This window comes from Mobula birostris, unplaced genomic scaffold (assembly GCF_030028105.1).
Source record: "Mobula birostris isolate sMobBir1 unplaced genomic scaffold, sMobBir1.hap1 scaffold_1057, whole genome shotgun sequence".
In the NCBI taxonomy this organism is placed as follows: Eukaryota; Metazoa; Chordata; class Chondrichthyes; order Myliobatiformes; family Myliobatidae; genus Mobula; species Mobula birostris.
Window position 1 is genome coordinate 1 of NW_027274098.1, and position 20000 is coordinate 20000.

Consider the following 20000-nt stretch of genomic DNA (forward strand, 5'->3'; position numbering starts at 1 on the left):
GCTCCCTCACACTGTCCCTCAGTGACCCCTCTCCCCCAGCACCCTGTGTCACTGACTGTATCCCCACTGACAATAACCCAGCTCCCTCACACCATCCCTCAGTGACCCCTCTCCCCCAGCGCCCTGTGTCACTGACTGTATCCCCACTGACGATAACCCAGCTTCCTCACACCATCCCTCATTGACCCCTCTCCCCAAGCGCACTGTGTCACTGACTGTATCCCCACTGACGATAACCCAGCTCCCTCACACCATCCCTCATTGACCCCTCTCCCCAAGCGCACTGTGTCACTGACTGTATCCCCACTGACGATAACCCAGCTCCCTCACACCGTCCCTCTGTGACCCCTCTCCCCCAGCACCCTGTGTCACTGACTGTATCCCCACTGACGATAACCCAGCTCCCTCACACCGTCCCTCAGTGACCCCTCTCCCCCAGCACCGTGTCACTGACTGTATCCCCACTGATGTTAACCCCGCTCCCTCACACCGTCCCTCAGTGACTGCTCTCCCCCAGCACCCTGTGTCACTGACTGTATCCCCACTGACGATAACCCAGCTCCCTCACACCGTCCCTCCGTGACCCCTCTCCCCCAGCACCGTGTCACTGACTGTATCCCCATTGACGATAACCCAGCTCCCTCACACCGTCCCTCAGTGACCCCTCTACCCCAGCACACTGTGTCACTGACTGTATCCCCACTGACAATAACCCAGCTCCCACACACTGTCCCTCGGTAAATCCTTATATGCAGTTACAGGTGGACAGGCAGCTCTCCTTTGCACTAACTCACAGCACTGCTGACTGCCCTCTTCTATGCTTATACTTTATACTTCTCGCCCTCTTTCCTCCCTCGCCCCCTTCTCTCCCGCGCACAGACGGCGGAGATGGGGCTGACCGAGAACATCGGGGACTCTGGGCTGCGTTTCGAGCTGTGGTTCCGGCGCCGAAGGTCGAACGAGGCCCTCGTCTTCCAGGCCGAGTCACCGGCGGTGAAGCAGGCCTGGACACAGGACATCGCCCGCATCTTGTGGCGCCAGGCGTCCCGGAACAAAGGTGAGCTCCGGAGGGCTGAGGGCGTGCTGGGGAGGGAGGGGAGGTGGGTGTCAGTAGAGAACCCCCCCACCCCATCCAAACCAATTCCAGGTTACCTGGCCCCAGGACTGGAGGGGAATGGACCCAGAGATCAAACGTGCCATGGCCTGGAGAGAGTGCAGGGGAGATTCCTCAGGACTTTCCCTGGATTGGAGGGCTTTAGTAATGGGGGGGGGGGGAAAACTGGACCAGCCGGGGCCGTTTTTCCTCAGTGACCGAGGCTGAGGAGGTCTATTAGAGGCAGAAAGGGATGAGGTAGACACTCAGCCTTCCCATGGTCGGGTACCTGCAGCCTGAGAGTACAGGAGAAGGACTTTTAAAGGGGATCTGAGGAGAGAGTTCCCTGAGAGTAAAGTTTAAGATGCGTAGGGTGCAGAGGGAGGCATTCTGGCACGCTGGCCCCCGTAGGTCAGAGCTTCGAAGTTCCAAGTAAATTTTGTTATCAAAGCACGCACATGTCACCATAGGCAACCCTGGGATTCATTTTCTTGTGGGCATCCTCCATCAGTCTGTAGAGTAGTAACTGCAACGGGATCAACAAAGGATTGTTGTGCAGAAGACAACAAACCGTGCAAGTGCAAACATAAATAAGTAGCAGTAAATAACGAGAACATTGGATAAAGAGTCCTTAAAGTGAGATCATTGGTCGTGGGAACATCTCAGTGATGGGGCAAGTGAGCGTAGTTACCCCCTTTTGTTCAAGAGCCTGATGGTTGAGGGGCAGTATCTCCTCTGAAACCTGGTGGTGTGAGTCCTGAGGCTCTTGTACCTTCTACCTGATGGCAGCAGTGAGAAGAGAGCGTGTCCTGGGTGGTGGGGATCTCTGATGAGGGACGCTGCTTTCCTGAGACAGTGTTTCATGTCGATGTGCTCAATGGTCAGGAGAGTTTGACCCGTGATGTACTGGGCCAAATCCGCTACTTTTTCAGATTATGAGGACACTCAGTCCTCTTTTATTGTCATTTGGAAATGCAATACATGCACTAAGAAATGATACAATGTTTCTCCAGAGTGATATCACAGAAAACAGGATAAACCAAAGAATAACACTGACAGAACCACATAACTATAACGTATAGTTACAGCAGTGCAAAGCAATACCGTAATTTAATAAAGAACAGACTACAGGCACAGTAAAAAAAAAAGTCTTAAAGTCCCGAGTCGATCGACTCCGATTCCCCGATAGCAGGCGGCAAAAGGGAGAAACTCCCTGCCATAAACCTCCAGGCACTGTCAACTTGCCGATGCCTTGGAAGCAGCCGACCACAGCCGACACTGAGTCCGTCTGTCCGAAAACTTCGAGCCTCCGACCAGCCCCTCCAATACAGCCTCCCGAGCGCCATCCTCTGCCGAGTGCCTTCGACCTCTCCCCGGCCGCTGAAACAAGCAAAGCCGAGGATTCGGGGCCTTCTGCTCCGGAGATTCCAGTTACCACACAGTAGAAGCGGCCATTTCAGAAGTTTCTCCAGATATTCCTCCCTACTCTCATGTCCATCTCCATCAAATCAAGATTGTGCACGGTCCCCTACTTGACAGATAACAGATATTCATTCACCGGAGAGGCCGCGCGCGCTGCCGTCGTGCCGCCATCTTCTCCCCCCTCCCGGGAGCTACTTTCTGTTGGGATGTCCATTCAGAGGGCGTTGATGATTTCATACCAGGGCAGGACACAGTTATAGAGCGTAGAACTGCCCAGTATAGTATGGGGCCCTTGGGCCCACAATGTTGTACTGACCCCCCATGATCAATCTCTCTCCTTCCTCCTACACAGCCTCATCTTATGTTCCATGTGCCTACCTAATAGTCTTTTACCCCCCCCCCCCCCGGTGTTAAAAACCAATCTCTGACATCTTCCCGAAACTCCCCTGCGCTCCCCTTGAATGGCTGCCGCTGGAAAAAGCCACTGCCTCTCCGCTCTGCCTTTGCACCGGAGAAGTGCCGACTAGATCCCACTTCCTAAACCTGGCCTTTCTGTCCCTCCTTCCAGAGCTGCGGCTGCAGGAGATGGTTTCCATGGGGATGGGGAGCAAAGTGTTCCTGGACCTGGCAGCCTCCGACGGTTCCCCTGACCAGAGTGGGCCCAGGAAGGGTAAGAGAATGATTTCCTGAGCCTCTGTGGGCCGGTCTCCCTCTGATGTCCTGGACAGGAAAGCCATGTCTTGGGACCGGATGTGGTGGAGATGACAGAACCGAGAAAAGGGACCGGTGTTTTTACAGGAGGCAGGGCGGGAAGAGGCGTCGTCAGGATAACTGTGGGAATCGGTAGGGTCATAAAGGACCGCGGTCTCCGGAGATGGAGACGGAGATTGAGAAAGGGGAGAGAGGTGTCGCAAACGGACCGGGTGAACTTCAGGGCAGGGTGGAAGTTGGAGACAAAGTTGACGAAATTGGGGCGCTCGGCTGGGCGGGAAGCAGCACCAACGCAGCGTAGGAGGAGTCGGGAACGTCATCGGGGGGAGGCTTGGAATGTGGACTGTTCTACACGAGTGTAGCTGGGGCCCATGGCGACCCCTCGAGTCTGGAGGAAGTGAGAGGAGCCATGGGGGGAAAATCATTGTGGGGGGGGACCCAGTCCTGCCAGATGGAGGGGAATGTGATTAAGGTGCAGAGGGGGCAGGGAAGATTGACGAGGACATTACTGAGGCTGGAGAAGAGAAAATGGACAGGTTGGGACTGTTTTCCCTGGTGTGCAGGAGGCTGAGGGGTGCTCTTATAAAAAAATCTTGAGGGGCAAATATAAGGTGGATGGTCACAATCGTTTCCCCAGGTCAGGGAGGGCACATGTTTAATGTGGGGGGTGGGGGGAGAGTTAAAAGGAACCTGAGGGACAGCATTTCCACCCAGAAGGGGAACGATCTGCCAGAGGAGGTAGTGGAGGTGGGGACAATTACAACATTTATAAGAGATTTGGATAGGAAAGTTGTAGAGGGAAATGGGCCAATCATGTGGGACAACCTTGGACAGCGTGGATGAGTTGGGCCGAAGGGCCTGTATGACTCTGTGACTCCAGGGAGGCTGTTTCCCCCTACAACCTGAGGTTACAGCCTCACAACGTGGTGCTGGTGACAGAGATGAGGAAGGCTGTCGTTTCCCAGGACTGGGGGAACGTCTTTCCAGATCTCTGTGCTAGAACTGGAGCGAGAACTTGGCCCAAACCTGTGCCCCTGGCACTCCACAAAATCATGGCTTAACAACTCCCACCCTATCCCGCACCCCACCTGCCTGTTTGCACCCATATAGGTTTCTGCCCAGAGCATATCCACTGTCTCCACCTGTACAAGTGAGTTTCAAAGACCCTCTGAACCAGAATCCAGTTTATTATCACCGACGTGTGTCGTGAAATTGACACAGATTCCGGCCGTGGCTGGACCAGGGAGAGTTATTTGTGATAACCTGTTGATGTAGTCAGGAGTGTGTGCCCTGCCCCCTTCTTGGAGCCAGCCATCAGCTCTCTTGGTTTGCTGGTATTGAGGGAAGTAGTGTTGTCAGGACATTCAGCGGTGTTACTCAGCCTTCCGACTCCTTCCTGTCTGCCGACTGGTTATTATTTGAGATCGGGCCCACTGAGTTCCTCCAGCAGGATTGCCAAGGGGAAATCCCCCTCTCGGCATCTGCCCCGTCGAATCCCCCTCGTCCCTCAGGGTCTCACACCTTTCAGTACGGTCAGCTCTTGTTCCCCTAAACTCCTGACAAATATGGCCCCAGCGTGTCAAACCCTTCCCAATAAGAGAGTTGAGCCCTTTACCAAGTCTGGTCTCAGCTGGAGCAGCAACTGGAACCAGCTGGGTTAGCATTGACCAGTTGGGCCGAATGGGGTGTCTCCATGTTGCACTCGCTGTGACTCTGACCAAGGGTGCAAACCCTTCTTCAAATCTGGTCTCACCTGAGCAGCATAGCAGGACGTCCCTGAGCCCCGAGCCTCTCTTCCCCCACCCACCCCCCAACTCCGAGCTGCTCCCTCCCTTAACGAGGGGAATGAAGAGAAGTTCCAGTTCGGGGGGCGGGGGGGGAAGAGTGGGTGGCACTCGACACAGGAAGGCTCTGCCCCTCCTCCCTCTCCCTCCCCACCGGTTTCTTCCCATGAATGTTTCCCTGTGGGTAGACGGAGAGGAAATGGCGTTCTGTGAGAGGGCCCATTAACCATGGCGTCTAGACTCCAGCCACTTGTCCCGAAGAAATCCAGTGTCACCCTGCCTACCAGCCCCAGTATCCCTTGTTATTTAAAGGGCTGTCACCCCTCCCCTCCCCTCCGAGGACAGTGGTAGGCAGGGCCCGCTGTAGGTGTTGGTGAGGCCTCGTCTGCCACAATGTCTCCTTCAGAATCACTGACACACAGCATGTTGTGAAATTTGTCGTTGTAATTACTCACCGTGATACAGGGCCGAAGAGGCCGCTCGGCCCTTTCCCTGCCTTCGAGCCGAGCCGCACTGCCCAGTGATCCCCGATTTCACCCTGGCCTATCACGGGACAATTTACAATCACAGATTGACAATATGTGTTTGGACTGTGGGAGGAAACCAGAGCACCCGGAGGAAACCCACGCGGTCACGGGGAGAACATACAAACTCCTTCTAGACGGCGGGGGGAATACATTCGAAATTATAACAAGTTGCGATAAATATTTTTTAAATAAGTAGTTGCAAAGAGGGAGGAAACTCATGAGGTAGATCATGGACTGTTTGGAAATCTGATGGCAGAGGGGTGGGAAAATCTCTGAAACACCAAGTGAGTGTCCTCGGGCTCCTCGATGGTGAGAGGTCACGTCCTGACGGTAAGGGTCCTCGGTGACAGATGTCGCCTCCTGGAGGTACAACGTTTTGAGGCTGACCTCGGTGGTAGGGAGGGTAGATGGAGCTAGTTGAGTCTCCAGCCTTTGCAGCCTCTTACCATCCTCTGCGTTGGCGCGTCCGTATCCGGCGGTGATGCGTCCGGTCAGGGTGCTCTCCACAGCACCCCTGTAGAAATTTGCTGGAGCCTTTAGTGAGATACCAAATCCTCTCAAGCTCCTAATGAGTCTAGGTGCCAGCTTTGTAGTTGTATCAGTACGTCGGGCCTGGGACAGATCCTTAGAGATGTTGACGCCCAGGAACTTGAGGCTCCTGGAGGTACTGATTTCAAAGAGGAAGATGAGTTTGTCACACTGAGACGTGCGGTGACTGCGTCGTTTGCAGCAACACCCGCCAAGGGTGTGGTGAGGGCAGCCCGCGGGTGCTGGCATCCTTCCAGCGCCAACATAACATTCCCGCAACCTACTAACGCCCGCAGCTTTGCAGCGTGGGAGGAAACCAGAGCACCGGGCGGAATCCCGCACGATCGCGGGTTTCCTTATCGAAGGGGTGAACTGGGGGTGGGGCAGAGATGATTCACTGGCCTCACTGAGGGAGTGAGGGGGGAAGTTCTCCCTGACCCATACTTATCAAAGTTTGGGGAAACAAAAGGTGATATTGAAAGCTGAGAGCTCCTGATTGGGGGGTCAGGGAGGGCTTGATGGGAGGATTTTTCCACTGATGCAGGGGAGCAGTGACTCAGGATGAGGGGTCATCCGGTTAAGACAGAGATGGGAAGGAATTTCCTCTGCTGGGCGTGGGTGGCATCTCGGGAATTCACTGCCCTTGGCAGATGAGATTTGGAGACCAGATTGAAGATAGGAACACCCAAGGTCATTTACCAGGCTGACAAGGACCAGCTCCTATCCATTCCTGATATGCCCCACCTCCCACTCCTTCCTCAATCCCTCTGTCTCCATCTCTTTTATAAACCTATCAATTCCCACTGCTATCTTGATGATGCCTCTTCCCACCCCGTCTCCTGTAAAAACGCTATTCCCTTTTCTCAGATCCTTTGTCTCCGCCACGTCTGATCCCAGGATGTGGCTTTTCTTTCCAGGACATCGGAGATGTCCTCCTCCTTCAAAGTATGAGGTTCTTCTTCCTCCACCATCGATGCTGCCCTGACACACATCTCCTCCACTTCCCAAACATCTGCGCCCACCCCATCTTCCTGCCGCCTTTCAGGGACAGAGTTCCTCTTGTCCTTACCAACCCACCCCATGAGCCTCCACATCCAACACATCTTCCTCAGTGACTTCCATCAGCAAACATATCTTTACCCCCACTGATCTCCTCACTTTCTACAAGAATCACTCCCTCTCTGTTGGAGAGCCCCATCATACACTGGGGGACCGCTTCGTCGAACACCTCCGCTCCATCCGCCAAAAGTAGAACTTCCCAGTGGCCAAACATTTTAATTCCCATTCCCATTCCCGTTCTGACATGTTGGTCCACGACCTCCTCTTGTGCCACGAAGAGGCCACCCTCAGGGTGCAGGAGGAACACCTTCTATTCCGTCCAGGTAGTCTCCAACCTGATGGCATGAACATCGATTTCCCCTCCCTCCTCCTTCTAATCCCTTACCACTTCTCACCTTCCTGTCACCTCCACTGGGTTCCTTCCTCCTTCCCTTTCTCCTCTCCTAGCAGATTTCTCTCCAGTCCTTTACTTTCCAACCCTCCAACTTCACCTATCACCTTCCATCCTCCTCCTCCCCCCCCCCCACCTTATTAATCTGGCGTCCTCTCCCTGCCTTTCCAGTGCTGAAGAACGGTCTCAGCCCAAAACGTTAATTGTTTAGTCATTTCCATAGATGCCGCCTTGACCTGCTGAATTCCCCCAACGTTTTCACAATTCTATCTCCTTTACCACAGCATCAGAGAGGGACAGGAACAGACAAGTTACGGAAACGTTTAATTGGAGTAAGGGGAAATATGAGGCTAGCAGGCAGGAACTTGGAAGCAGAAACTGGAAACAGATGTTCTCAGGGAAACGTACAGAAGAAATGTGGCAAATGTTCAGGGGAATATTTGCGTGGAATTCTGCATGTTCCAATGAGACAGAAAAAGGATGGTAAGGTGCTGTACCATGCTGTACAAAGGATGTTGTAAATCTAGTCAAGAAGAAAAGAAGAGCTTATGAAAGGTTCAAAAAACTAGGTAATGATAGAGACCTAGAAGATTATCAGGCTAGCAGGAAGGAGCTTAAGAAGGAAATTAGGAGAGCCAGAAGAGGCCATGAGAAGGCCTTGGCAGGCAGGATTAAGGAAAACTCCCAGTATGTGAAGAGCAAAAGGTTAAGATGTGAAAGAATAGGACCTATCAAGTGTGTCAGTGGGAAGATGTATGGAAGCGGAAGAGATAGCAGAGATACTTAATGAGTACTTTACTTCAGTATTCACTACGGTAAAGGATCTTGGCGATTGTCGTGATGACTTTCAGCGGACTGAAAAGCTTGAGCATGTATATATTAAGGAAGAGGATGTGTTGGAGCTTTTGGAAAGCATCAAGTTGGATAAGTCACCAGGAGCAGACGAGATGTATCCCAGGCTACTGTGGGAGGTGAGGGAGGATGATTGCTGAGCCTCTGGCAATGATCTTTGCATCATCAGTGGGGACGGGAGAAGTTCCGGAGGATTGGAGAATTGTGGATGTTGTTTCATTATTCAAGAAAGGGAGTAGAGATAGCCCAGGAAATTATAGACCAGTGAGTCTTACTTCAGTGGTTGGTAAGTTGATGGAGAAGAGCCTGAGAGGCAGGATTTGTGAACATTTGGAGAGGCATAATATGATTAGAAATAGTCAGCATGGCTTTGTCAAAGGCAGGTCGTGCCCTACATCCTAAGTAAATTTTTTGAGGATGTGACTAAGCACATTGAAGAAGGTAGAGCCATAGTTGTAGTGTACATGGATTTTAGCAAGCCATTTGATAAGATACCCCATGCAGGGCTTATTGAGAAAGTAAGGAGGCATGGGATCCAAGGGGACGTTGCTTTGTGGATCTAGAACTGGCTTTCCCACGGAAGGCAAAGACTGGTTGTAGATGGGTCATATTCTGCATGAAGGCCGGTGACCAGCGGTGTGCCTCAGGAATCTGTTCTGGGACCCCTACTCTTTGTGATTTTTATAAATGACCTGGATGAGGAAGTGGAGGGGTGGGTTAGTAAATTTGCTGATGACACAAAGGTTGGGTGTGTTATAGACAGTGTGGAGGGCTGTCAGAGTTTACAGCGGGACATTGATAGGATGCAAAACTGGGCTGAGAAGTGGCAGATGGAATTCAACCCAGATAAGTGTGAAGTGGTTCATTTTGATAGATCAAATATGATGTCAGAATATAGTATTAATGATGACTCTTGGCAGTGTGGAGGATCAGAGGGATCTTGGGGTCTGAGTCCATAGGACACTCAAAGCTGCTGTGCAGGTTGACTCTGTGGTTAAGAAGGCATACAGTGTATTGGCCTTCATCAACCGTGGAATTGAGTTTAAGAGCCGAGAGGTAATGTTGCAGCCATATGGAACTCTGGTCAGACCCCACTTGGAGTACTGTGTTCAGTTCTGGTCACCTCACTACTGGAAGGATGTGGAAACTATAGAAAGGGTACAGAGGAGATTTACAAGGATGTTGCCTGGATTGGGGAGCATGCCTTATGAGAACAGGTTGAGTTAACTCAGCCTTTTCTCCTTGGAGCGATGAAGGTGAGAGATGACCTGATAGAGGTGTACAAGATAATGAGAGGCATTCATCTTGTGGATAGTCGGAGGCTTTTTCCCAGGGCTCAAGTGGCAAGCGTGAGAGGGCATTGTTTTAAGGTGCTTGAAAGTAGGTACAGAGGAGAGGTCAAAGGTAAGTTTTTACGCAGAGAGTGGTCAGTGCGTGGAATGGGCTGCTGATGACAGTGGTGGAGGCGGATATGATAGGGTCTTCCAAGAGACTCCTGGACAGGTACATGGAGCTTAGAAAAATAGAGGGCTATGATTAACCCTAGATAATTTCTAAGGTAAGGACAAGTTCGGCTCAGCTTTGTGCTGTAGGTTTTCTATGTTTCTATGTTTTGTGTGTGCAGCTTCTATCCATTGTTAACAGATTTCTGAATGGAACTCTTGTACAATGAGTTGGATTCTTGACCCACAGTCTGTTTTGTTAGGTCCCTGCACTCTCTCTGTGGCTGTTACACTTCGTTCTGCATTCTGTTGTTGTTTTAGTAGGTTCTACCTCAATGCACTGTATAATGATTTGATCTGTGTGATCAGTGTGCAAGACAAACTTTGCACTGTACCTCAGTACCTGTGACAATAATAAGCCAATTCCAATAATACCCACATTTATAGTCTATGACCCCTAACCACCACCCCCACCAAATGGGGTCCGTCACCCACAGTTCGTACATGTCAAAGGTGGACCCAAACCATGAGCTGATAACTACGTAAATAACCAGCTCTTCCTCTGAAGCCTTCTGAGACCCCACTCCTTCCATTCCCACCCTTTGGTTCCGCAAGACGGGCAGCATCTATGGAGGGGAACTCTGGCCTCTTGACACGTTTCACTTGCCCATCACTTCCCCCTGCTTTCCCGTCGTCTCCTCTTTCTCTTCTCCTATCAGATTCCTTCCTCTCCAGCCCTTTACTTTCTAACCCTCTGGCTGGAGATGTTTGGGGCTGAGACCCTTCATCAGGACTGGAAAGTAAAGGGGGTGAAGCCAGAAGAAGGTGGGGGGGGCAGAAGGGAAGGACTACAGGCTGGTAGATGAGGGGTGAGACCAGGTGAGGGGGGTGGTGGAGGGCAGATAAAGAAATAAGCTGGAAGAGGGTTGGTTGAAAGAGGTAGGGGGTTGAAGACTGATGAATCTGATGGGAGAGGAGAGTGGACCAAGGCAGAAAAGAGCATGAGAAGAGGTGGTGGGTGGATGAGGAGAGCGAGGTGAGAGGGGAACTGGAAAGTGGAATGGGAAGAGAGAGGAGATGGTAGAGGGGAGATATTACTGGAAATTGGAGGCTTGAACATAGATGGAAAATGAAGTGTTGCTCCTTCAACCTGAGAGTGGGCTCATCGTGGCAGTAGAGGAGGCCACGGACCGAATATGGGAATGGGAAGCTGAGTAGATGGTCGCTGAGAAATCCTGCCTTTGTGGTGGATGGAGCGAAGGTACTCGACAAAGTGAATCCCAGTCTACATCGGGGCCCGCCAGTGTAGAGGGAATTGCACCAGGAGCACTGGATGAGGTAGATGACCCCGTCGGGCAGTAATTTTTCATGTCTAGTAGCGTACTGCTGCCGCAAAACAACAGATTTCAAGACATGGGTCAGTGATTTACAAAATCTGATTCTGGCGGTGCGGGTTGTTCTTGCTGCTGCTGTTCGCCAGCCGTCCACTAGGTGGTGACGTTGCTCCACGGAGGAATTGGCCAGTCGCCCTCGGGCAGCTCCAGCCCGCCCCCTGCTGGCAGCAGTCAGTACTGCAGATCCACTCTGAATCAGACTGCACCTCTTCCTAGAGATGCTGCCTGGCCTGCTGCGTTCACCAGCAACTTTTATGTGTGTTGCTCAGAATCAGAAACGGGTTTTTAAATGACGTGAGAATTGCTGCCACTGTAAATTACTATAAATTACGAAATAAATAATGCAAAGCAAGGGAATTGTAATTTGTTATTGTTGAGAGGGGCAGACACAGTGCAGCACATCGTGGAAATCAGCCTCTCCACAGATTCTGTCTATGCTCCTTGCTGTCTCAGTAACCAGCTTAATCAAAGACCCCACCCATCCCAGGCGTTCCCTCTTCTCCCTCTCCTCATCAATCAGATACAAAAACCTGAGAATGCCAACACTAGGCTCAAAGGCAGACCCTGCCCCACTGATATAAAACTATTAACTAGTTCCCAAGCAGGTTAACTTGAACTCCTGACCTCACCATCTACCTGGTTATAATCCCGCATTTTACCGTCTGCCTGCTCTGCTGCTCCTCTGTAACTGTTCTGCATTCTGTAATTGTTTTACGGTGTTCTGTCTCGATGCACCGTGCAACTGTCTGGTCTGCATGAACAGTGTGCCAGACAAGCTTTTCCCTGTATCTCGGTACATGTGACAATAATTAACCTATTCCCCCAAATGGAGGAGTTAGTTAAGAGGTAACCAGGTTGGTAAGTTTAGATTCAGGTAGAGGCTCGGACTAGGTAAAGATGGTGGAGTTTTCTCCCCTAAGAAGCCAGATGACCTTGGCTTCAACCAGGTTATTTAATGATTGCTACTGCTTACTTGGTTCCTGTAGGGGTCAGTGTTGGGACCGCTTCCTTTCACATTACACGTCAGTGATTTGGCTTTGTGGCGAAGTTTGCAGATGATATTTGTATATGGTAGGTGGAGGGGCAGGTAGTGTTGATGAAACAAACTCTACAGAAGGACAGAGATTGGGAGGATGATGGAAGATGGGTCGATGATATATAGTGTAGGGAAGTGTACGGACATGCACTTTGATAGAAGGAATAAAGACATTGACTATTTTCTAAATGGGGAGCAAATTCAAAAATCTGAGGCACAAAGTGTCTGGGGAGCCCTTGTGCAGGATTCCCTAGAGGTTAATTTGCAGGTTGGGTCAGTGGTGAAGAAGGCAAATGCAATGTTAGCCTTCATTTCGAGAGGACTAGAATATAAACACAGGGATGTAATGTTGGGTCTTTATAAGGCATTGGCCAAACCACTCTTGGCATACTCTGAGCAGTTATCTCAGAAAGGATGTGCTGAAACTGGAGAGGGTTCAAAGGAGGTTCACAAAAATGCTTCCAGGATTGAACGGCTTGTCATGTGAAGAGCATTTGATGGCTCTGGGCCTGTATTCTTTGAAATTCAGAAAAATGAGGGGTGATCTCATTGAAAGCCATCGAATGGTGAAAGGCCTTGATAGACTGGGTCTGGAGAGGATGTTTCTTACAGTGGGAGAGTCTAAGATCAGATGACACTTATGAAATGAGATGAAGGGGAATTTCTTTGGCTAGAGAGTGCTGAATCCGTGGAATTCTTTGCCACAGACAGCTGTGGGGGGCCAAGTCTTTATGTATTTTTAAGGCAGAGGTTGATATATTCTTGATTGGTCAGGGCATGAAGGGATATGGGGAGAAGACAGGAGATTGGGGCTGAGGAAAATTGGATCAGCCATGATGAAATGGCGGAGCAGACTCGATGGGCCAAATTTTATCCTATATTTTATGGTCTTGTGTAAGAAAAGATGTCCTGGCACTGGAGATGGTCCAGAGGAGGTTCACAAGAATGATTTTGGGAATGGAAGGGTTAACATATGAGGAGCATTTGATGGCTCTGGGCCTGTGCTCACTGGAGTTTAGAAGAATGGTGGGGGAGGGAGTATAATTGAAACATTGAAAGCACTTGATAGAGTGGATGCGGAGAGGATGTTTCCTATAGTGGGAGAGTTTAAGACCAGAGGGCACAGCCTCAAGATAGAGGGATGTCCATTTTGAACAGAAATGAGGTGGAATTTTCTTTTTAGCCAGAGGGTGGTGAATCTGTGGAATTCATTGCCACAAACAGCTGTGGAAGCTAAGTCATTGAGTGTATTTAAAAGGTTCTTGATTAGTAGGGATATCGAAAATTATGGGGCGAGGGCAGGGCAATGGGGTTGAGAGGGATACCTGTCACTGTCTGTAAGAAGTTTGTGCGTTGTCCCCGTGACCGTGTGGGTTTCCTCCGGGTGCTCTGGTTTCCTCCCACAGTCCAAAGACGAGCTGGTTGGTAGGTTAATTGGTCATTGTAAATTGTTCCGTGATTAGGCTAGGGTTAAATCGGGATTACTGGACAGTGTGGCTTAAAGGACCAGAAGGGTCTATTCCATCTTTAATTTCAATAAATAATTAAATCAGCCATGATGAGATAGTGGTCAGACTCGATGGGCTGAATGGCCTAATTCTGCTCTTTGTCTAATGGTCTTCTGGTCTTTGGTTCCAAATTTCAGCGCTATTTCGTTACCTGATTCGATGACCCTGCTAGTACAGTCTTGCATAAAGAGGACCCCCTCACTTCTAACAAATTCGTCTCCCTCAGTCTGACAAGCATTCCCAGAATCTGCTCTCTTCCCCTCGTTGCCATGGTAAACGGGCCACCCCCTTATTGCTACAGTGTCACCCATGATTCTCCCGCAGGATGAAACTCACTCCCACCCTCTCCCCCCCCCCAACCCTCAGGGTTCAATCCAATCCCCTCTCCCTCTTCCAGACGCTGACAGAATCTATTCCAGCCTGTCCCTCGTGAGGTCGCCCATCTCCTTCCAGGTCTGCCAGACCCTGTGGCTCTGCCCCCGGGGAGGGAATTCTCCCTGATCAGCGGACTTCCCCACTCCCTCCGCCCTCCTGATCCCGTTCTTTAAGCATCGAACAGACAGCGGGGGCACCTTCTTCACATGGCGTCTCGACGCTCAGGTTATGTCGGAGAGGCCAGGTCATAGCACAGAGTTTCTGTGGCCGAGCCACTCTTCTAGCACCCACGCCAGCTCACTCCCTCGCCCCCACCCCAGGGGCATTGCAGAGAGCTCCAAGGAACTTCCCAGTTAGACAGAAGTTCCAAAATAGTCCGAGAGGGGAGATACTTCCCCACCCACAGTTTCCGTGGGTAACCTTGTATTTTCACAGTGACCCCCCACCCCTCCCACAGCACATACTATATTCTCCAAACCTGCCCCGGGGTCGGGCTCATTCTCGGTGAGGGGGGTTGTTTTCGAACCAGCAGATATACGACAGACAGAAAGAGGGACAGCGAGGTGGTATTCATGCGTTCTTGGGCAGCTCAGAAATCTGACGGCAGAGGGGAAGAAGCTGTTCCTGAAACATTGAGTGAGGGTCTTCAGGCTCCTCTCTACCCCCACCCCCCCAGTGAGGGTCCTAAATCACCGTGCCGCCATCTTCAGACACCTGCTCTCAAAGGTGACCACGTTGTGCCTGTGTTGGAGCTGGTTCCTGCCAACCCTGTGTCGAAAACCCCTCGGGGGTGGGGGGGGTCTTTTGTGTGTTCTGAACCGCAGTGGACGCGAGCTAAAGTCACGCGCTCATCCAACCGGGAAGCCGGCCCTTCTGCCCAACCCGTTCGTGCTGACCCTCAACCACCCGTCCGCGCTGATCCCATTCCGCACCCCCTGCAGGTTCCACCTCTCACCCACACGCTGGGGGGGACAATTCACTGCCGACCTGCCCATCTCCGGGGGGGGGGGGGGGGGGGGAGGAGAATCCCACCCCCACCCCACTTCCAGGATAAAACTGACTGACTTCCTTCCGCAGACGGGTTTCAGAGCTGCCGTCCTCGGCCGCTGACGCTCACAGGAGCCCTTCACACTGCCCTAGGGGTGTTCGAGGAAGGGGCTGCCACCCACGTGGCTTGACAGGGCCATGCCTGGGACACGAGCTTCCTGCAGTTTGGTCTGTTCCCCACCTCATCTGAACGCGTGCCAGTGATGAGAGGCTGGAGTCCCATGTCCCCATCTCCCGGTGTGGCTGTCCGCACCCTCTCCCCAGGGCAGGAGGGGGTGCTGGAGACTGGTGGCAGAGCCTCGGCCTCGTGGGGGGGAGCCCAAGCCCTTGCGTCAGATCGCCTGTTGCTGGGTCCCATTGTTTGCATGTTGCAGTGCCTCTTAAGCATGTCTCTGTTTGCGTGCGTGTGCACGTGTGCTTTGCAGTCTCGTTTTCCTGTGTCCTGTGCATTCATGCATCGCTGCTCATATTTGTGCACGTGTGTGTGTGTGCATATGCATGCATGTGTGTGAGAGAGAGTGTGACTGTCAGGGGCGTATCTACAGAAAACAGTGCCTATGGCAAGCACTGAAATTCTGCCCCTCTCCAAACATCTGACACCCATCTTTTAGATAACTTTACCATAATATCAGCTCAAAAATGCAAGTCAAGCTCGTCAATCTTTTAATTAACAAATGATGGCACTACATGAAAATTATAACTGCTCCTTCCTTGCTGTCACTGATGCAAACTGGTCTATGATGTGATCAAAGTCAGTTTTGTCAGTCTCTTCTCTTTCTACACTCAGCAGAGCAAGATCACAGAGTCTGCTTGACCCATGGAGGCTCTCAGATACGAAAGTATTAGTTCTAACTTGCTGAATGATCTCTCACAGCTGGCGATGGAAACTGTGATGGTTAGCATTATCTGAATAGCAATGCGAAGATTGGGGAAGACGCTCTCATCTCCATACCGAACAATAAATTCAAGAAGCTCTTCAGGTCTTGATATTTTCATGTTGACCCGCCTCGACAGCAACATTCTGCAATCCAAAATTTCTTCATATAGCTGCTGTCCATCAACATTAGAGCTGTACAATTCGCCCAAATTTTCACACTTCTTCTTTAGGTCATTACTGTCGGCGCCATAACACAGTCCCTCGACATCGAGAAGGAACCCAAACTTGCTGTCAGTGTTGTGCAAACGAGCGAACCTTTCATCCATTTCTCTGTGAAGATGGTTGAGTGTTCCTTTCATGACTCTTTCCATTGCCTCCTTGGCCATTAACCCAGCATCTCTTGAGTTCTCATCCGCCATTCACTTCTTTCATCTCTGACATCTTTCAACTTCAATATCCCATTCTTGACAGAGACCGGCTCCTCCTTCGAGTGACTCACTGACCAACATTTCTCTTTCATCATAAAAATGATCTCGGAGGGCTTTCAAATCCAGAGCAGCATTGTGGAAGTTCGTGCTAGGACCCTATAGCCTCTTTTGAATAAGGTCAATGCGAATGAGTACTTTGTTCCAAAATCCTAGCAAAATCAGAAGATTGTAAACTCAACATGCAGTTGTACAGCTGCCTTGTGTCACTTCTTGTTTCACTGGTCTCATTTTCATTGTCTATCATGTCCTGGAGAACTTGAAGTATCTCCTCAAGGTACTTGTTGACGGGCTTCACTGCTTCTGTCCCTTGCACTCCACCTGGTTTCCGACTCCGACTTAACAACCACAGGCACGGCGTTTTTTGAGTTTTTCCCAGCGCTGTGTTGAACGAGAGAAAAAACACGTACAGAGCTTCGATGGTTCCACAAAACGTGACCATCATTGTATCCTGCTCGGCTGCATGTACACCCACCAAGTTGAGTGAGTGACTGTCGCAATTCACAAACACTGCCAGGTTGTTTTTCTCACTTATTCTTTGATGAGCACCACTTCTGTGTCCAGCCATCACAGCAGCGTTGTCATAGCTCTGTGACTGACAATCTTGTAGCTCCATTTTGTCCTTCTCTAGCTGTTTCAAGTTGTCTTCAACCAAGCTCTCAGCATCCTTCTGGCTTATCTGGATAAAACCAAGGAAGGACTCTAACATGGAACTGTTTTCCTCTCAAAATCAACTTCCACATACCTCAATACTCTGACATCTGCTCACGGTGTGCCTGATCAGGAGTTGAGTCGAACATGAGACCATAGTACTTGGCTTTACAAATGCTTCTCAGTAAGCTCTGGCAAACAGTGGATGCCATCATGTGGATGAATTCGTTCTGGACACCCGGTGAAAGATAAGATGTGGATCCAGGATGACTTTCCAAATGAGTGAGGTGATATTTTATGACAGGGTCAAAGATGGCCAGTAGCTTCAGTAAGCCAAGGAAATTTCCCACATTGGAGTCATCGTCTAGCTGAAGTGACTCCCTGTGTCCTTGCAAAGCCAGGTTCTGAGTCACAAAGAATTTTATGCAGTGAAGGATTCTCATCAGGATTTCAAGCCACTTCTGCTTTTCCTTCTCAATCTGTGACTGAAATACAGCATCAATAACTCTGTTTCCAGCTAAATTTCTTTCCCCTGTGTGAAGCATTCCCGATGATTCTTGGCATTTTCATGAACACTAATCCTTTCGGGTGCTTTCCACTGGTTGAATCCACTTTCCTGCTCCAATGAGGACTGATGGTCTGACCGGGAATAGAGAAGACAACAGATACAAAATGCAGACTTTTTAGAAGGGGAATAGATCAGCCATGAGCCAGTCACTTCCTCACCATGACCATTTCCCAATTTCTTCTCGAACCAAGTTTTGTTCATTGAGCGGTTATTTGTCGGTAGGAAAGGCCCCTCACTGTTCTGGAGATACTTTTGAACCCAGCTTTATTATTTCTGTTCTCAACGTGTCAGGCAGACTTGCTTTTTCCAGTATCCTTGTCAAACTTCAGAAGTCCAATGTCGTGCTGTTCAATCACTTCTGGTATGACAGTTCGAGGCTCTTTGACACCATCCAGTTCACTAGGTTCAGTGTCGTCAGGTTCAATCTCGTCAATAAACTCAACATCATCACCACCACCATCGTCTTCCCCTCCTGTCATGTCCACATTCTCTCTGACAGCCTCATTCTTAATCTCGTCATACTCGGATTTATCTGAATTGACTTCCTCCTCAGCTTGTGACGCATTTGTACTTGATCCACCTTCGGGTCCTAACAAACTTATAGCAGGTGCAGGTGACTCCATGGAATGGGTCGAACTAGCTGTTCCGGGCTTTTCAAAGAAGGGCATGAAGAACGTGCTCGACTTCTTGGCTTCCTCCTCCTCCAACTTTCATCTTCTTCGTCCTTCAGCTCCACTTTCCTCCTCCGTGAAGAAATGTTTCAGGGTCCTTCTCACACAATGCTCAGAGATAAGGCCATCCTCGTGCTTCACCCCTGATAATCAACGGACAGATCAGACATCCGGAGAAAATTCTTCTTCACTATCTGAGGATGGCTCGTCTGACTTCAATAGAAACTGCTCAGTGACTCCCAGGGCACGTGCCATACCTGCCATACCTTAGATACGTCACTGGTGACAGTGTGTGTCAGAGTGAGTGAGAGTGTGTGTGTGTGTGTGTGTGTCAGTGTGTGTTGTTGGGTGGTACGGGACGGCCGTACAGAGGTGTCAATGTATGTCCAGTGTGTGGGTGTGTGTGTATGTATGTATGTCAGTGTGTCAGAGGCTGTGTGTGTGTTGTTGGGTGGTACGGGACGGCCGTACAGAGGTGTCAGTGTGTGTGTATGTATGTATGTCAGTGTGTCAGAGGCTGTGTGTGTTGTTGGGTGGTACGGGACGGGCCGTACAGAGGTGTCAGTGTGTGTGTGTGTGTGTGTGTGTATGTATGTATGTCAGTGTGTCAGAGGCTGTGTGTGTGTTGGGTGGTATGGGACGGCCGTACAGAGGTGTCCAGTGTGTGTATGTATGTCAATGTGTGTTGGGTGGTATGGGACAGCCATACAGAGGTGTCAGTGTGTGTGTGTCAATGTGTGTGTGGGGTGTGTGTGTGTGTGTGTATGTATGGCAGTGTGTGTTGTTGGGTGGTACGGGATGGACCATACAGAGGTGTCAGTGTGTGGGTGTGTGGTGTATGTATGTTCAGTGTGTGTTGTTGGGTGGTACAGGACGGCCGTACAGAGGTGTCAATGTATGTCAGTGTGAGTGTGTGTGTGTATGTATGTATGTCAGTGTGTCAGAGGCTGTGTGTGTGTTGTTTGGGTGGTACGGGATGGCCGTACAGAGGTGTCAGTGTGTGTGTGTCAGTGTGTGTGGGTGTGTATGTCAGTGTGTGTTGTTGGGTGGTATGGGATGGGCCGTACAGAGGTGTCAGTGTGTGTGGGGGTGTGTGTGTATGTATGTCAGTGTGTGTTGTTGGGTGGTACGGGATGGCCGTACAGAGGGGGAGAATGGAGCCGATGTGACATCTTCCTTTCCGAACACCCACAGGGAAGGCGGCGTCAGAGTGAGAGGACGGGCGGACGCTCGGAGCAAGTCAAAAATGGGAGCGAGAAGTGTCCGTGGGATTGAGATGCCTGGGTGGGGGCCCGGGACTGTAACACCCCACCCCTGCCCGTGCACCGACTCCAGTGGGCGATCCTGGGCAATCGGACGCGAGGGAGGTTGACTGACCGGCCTCCCTTGTCACTTCCCCTCCATCCCCGTGGACTTTCTCTGGGAATCGAAGGCAAATCAGCAGAATGGGGACCAAGGACCCTTCCTCCCTCGCCCTCCGAAACCCCAGTGGACGATCCTAGGGAGATGAGGAGGAAGGAAAATCAGCAGAGGCACCCTCACGGACGACCAGATCCCCCCTCTCCTCACCTCTCTGGGC

At 50.8% G+C, this 20000-nt stretch overlaps 1 protein-coding gene across 1 annotated transcript in view; it reads left to right on the plus strand.

Moving 5' to 3' along the window:
- Window positions 1-656: 656 nt before the first annotated feature.
- LOC140192285 (puratrophin-1-like) overlaps window positions 657-20000 on the plus strand; it is a 20770-nt gene continuing 1426 nt past the window's right edge. Inside the window, exons 1-3 of the mRNA XM_072249947.1 lie at window positions 657-1057; window positions 3084-3185; window positions 19616-20000. The exon at window positions 19616-20000 is cut by the window's right edge and continues 1426 nt beyond it. Coding sequence (XP_072106048.1) covers window positions 889-1057; window positions 3084-3185; window positions 19616-19635 — 291 coding nt within the window. The 5' untranslated portion in view covers window positions 657-888 and the 3' untranslated portion in view covers window positions 19636-20000. The remainder of the gene's footprint in view (window positions 1058-3083; window positions 3186-19615) is intronic.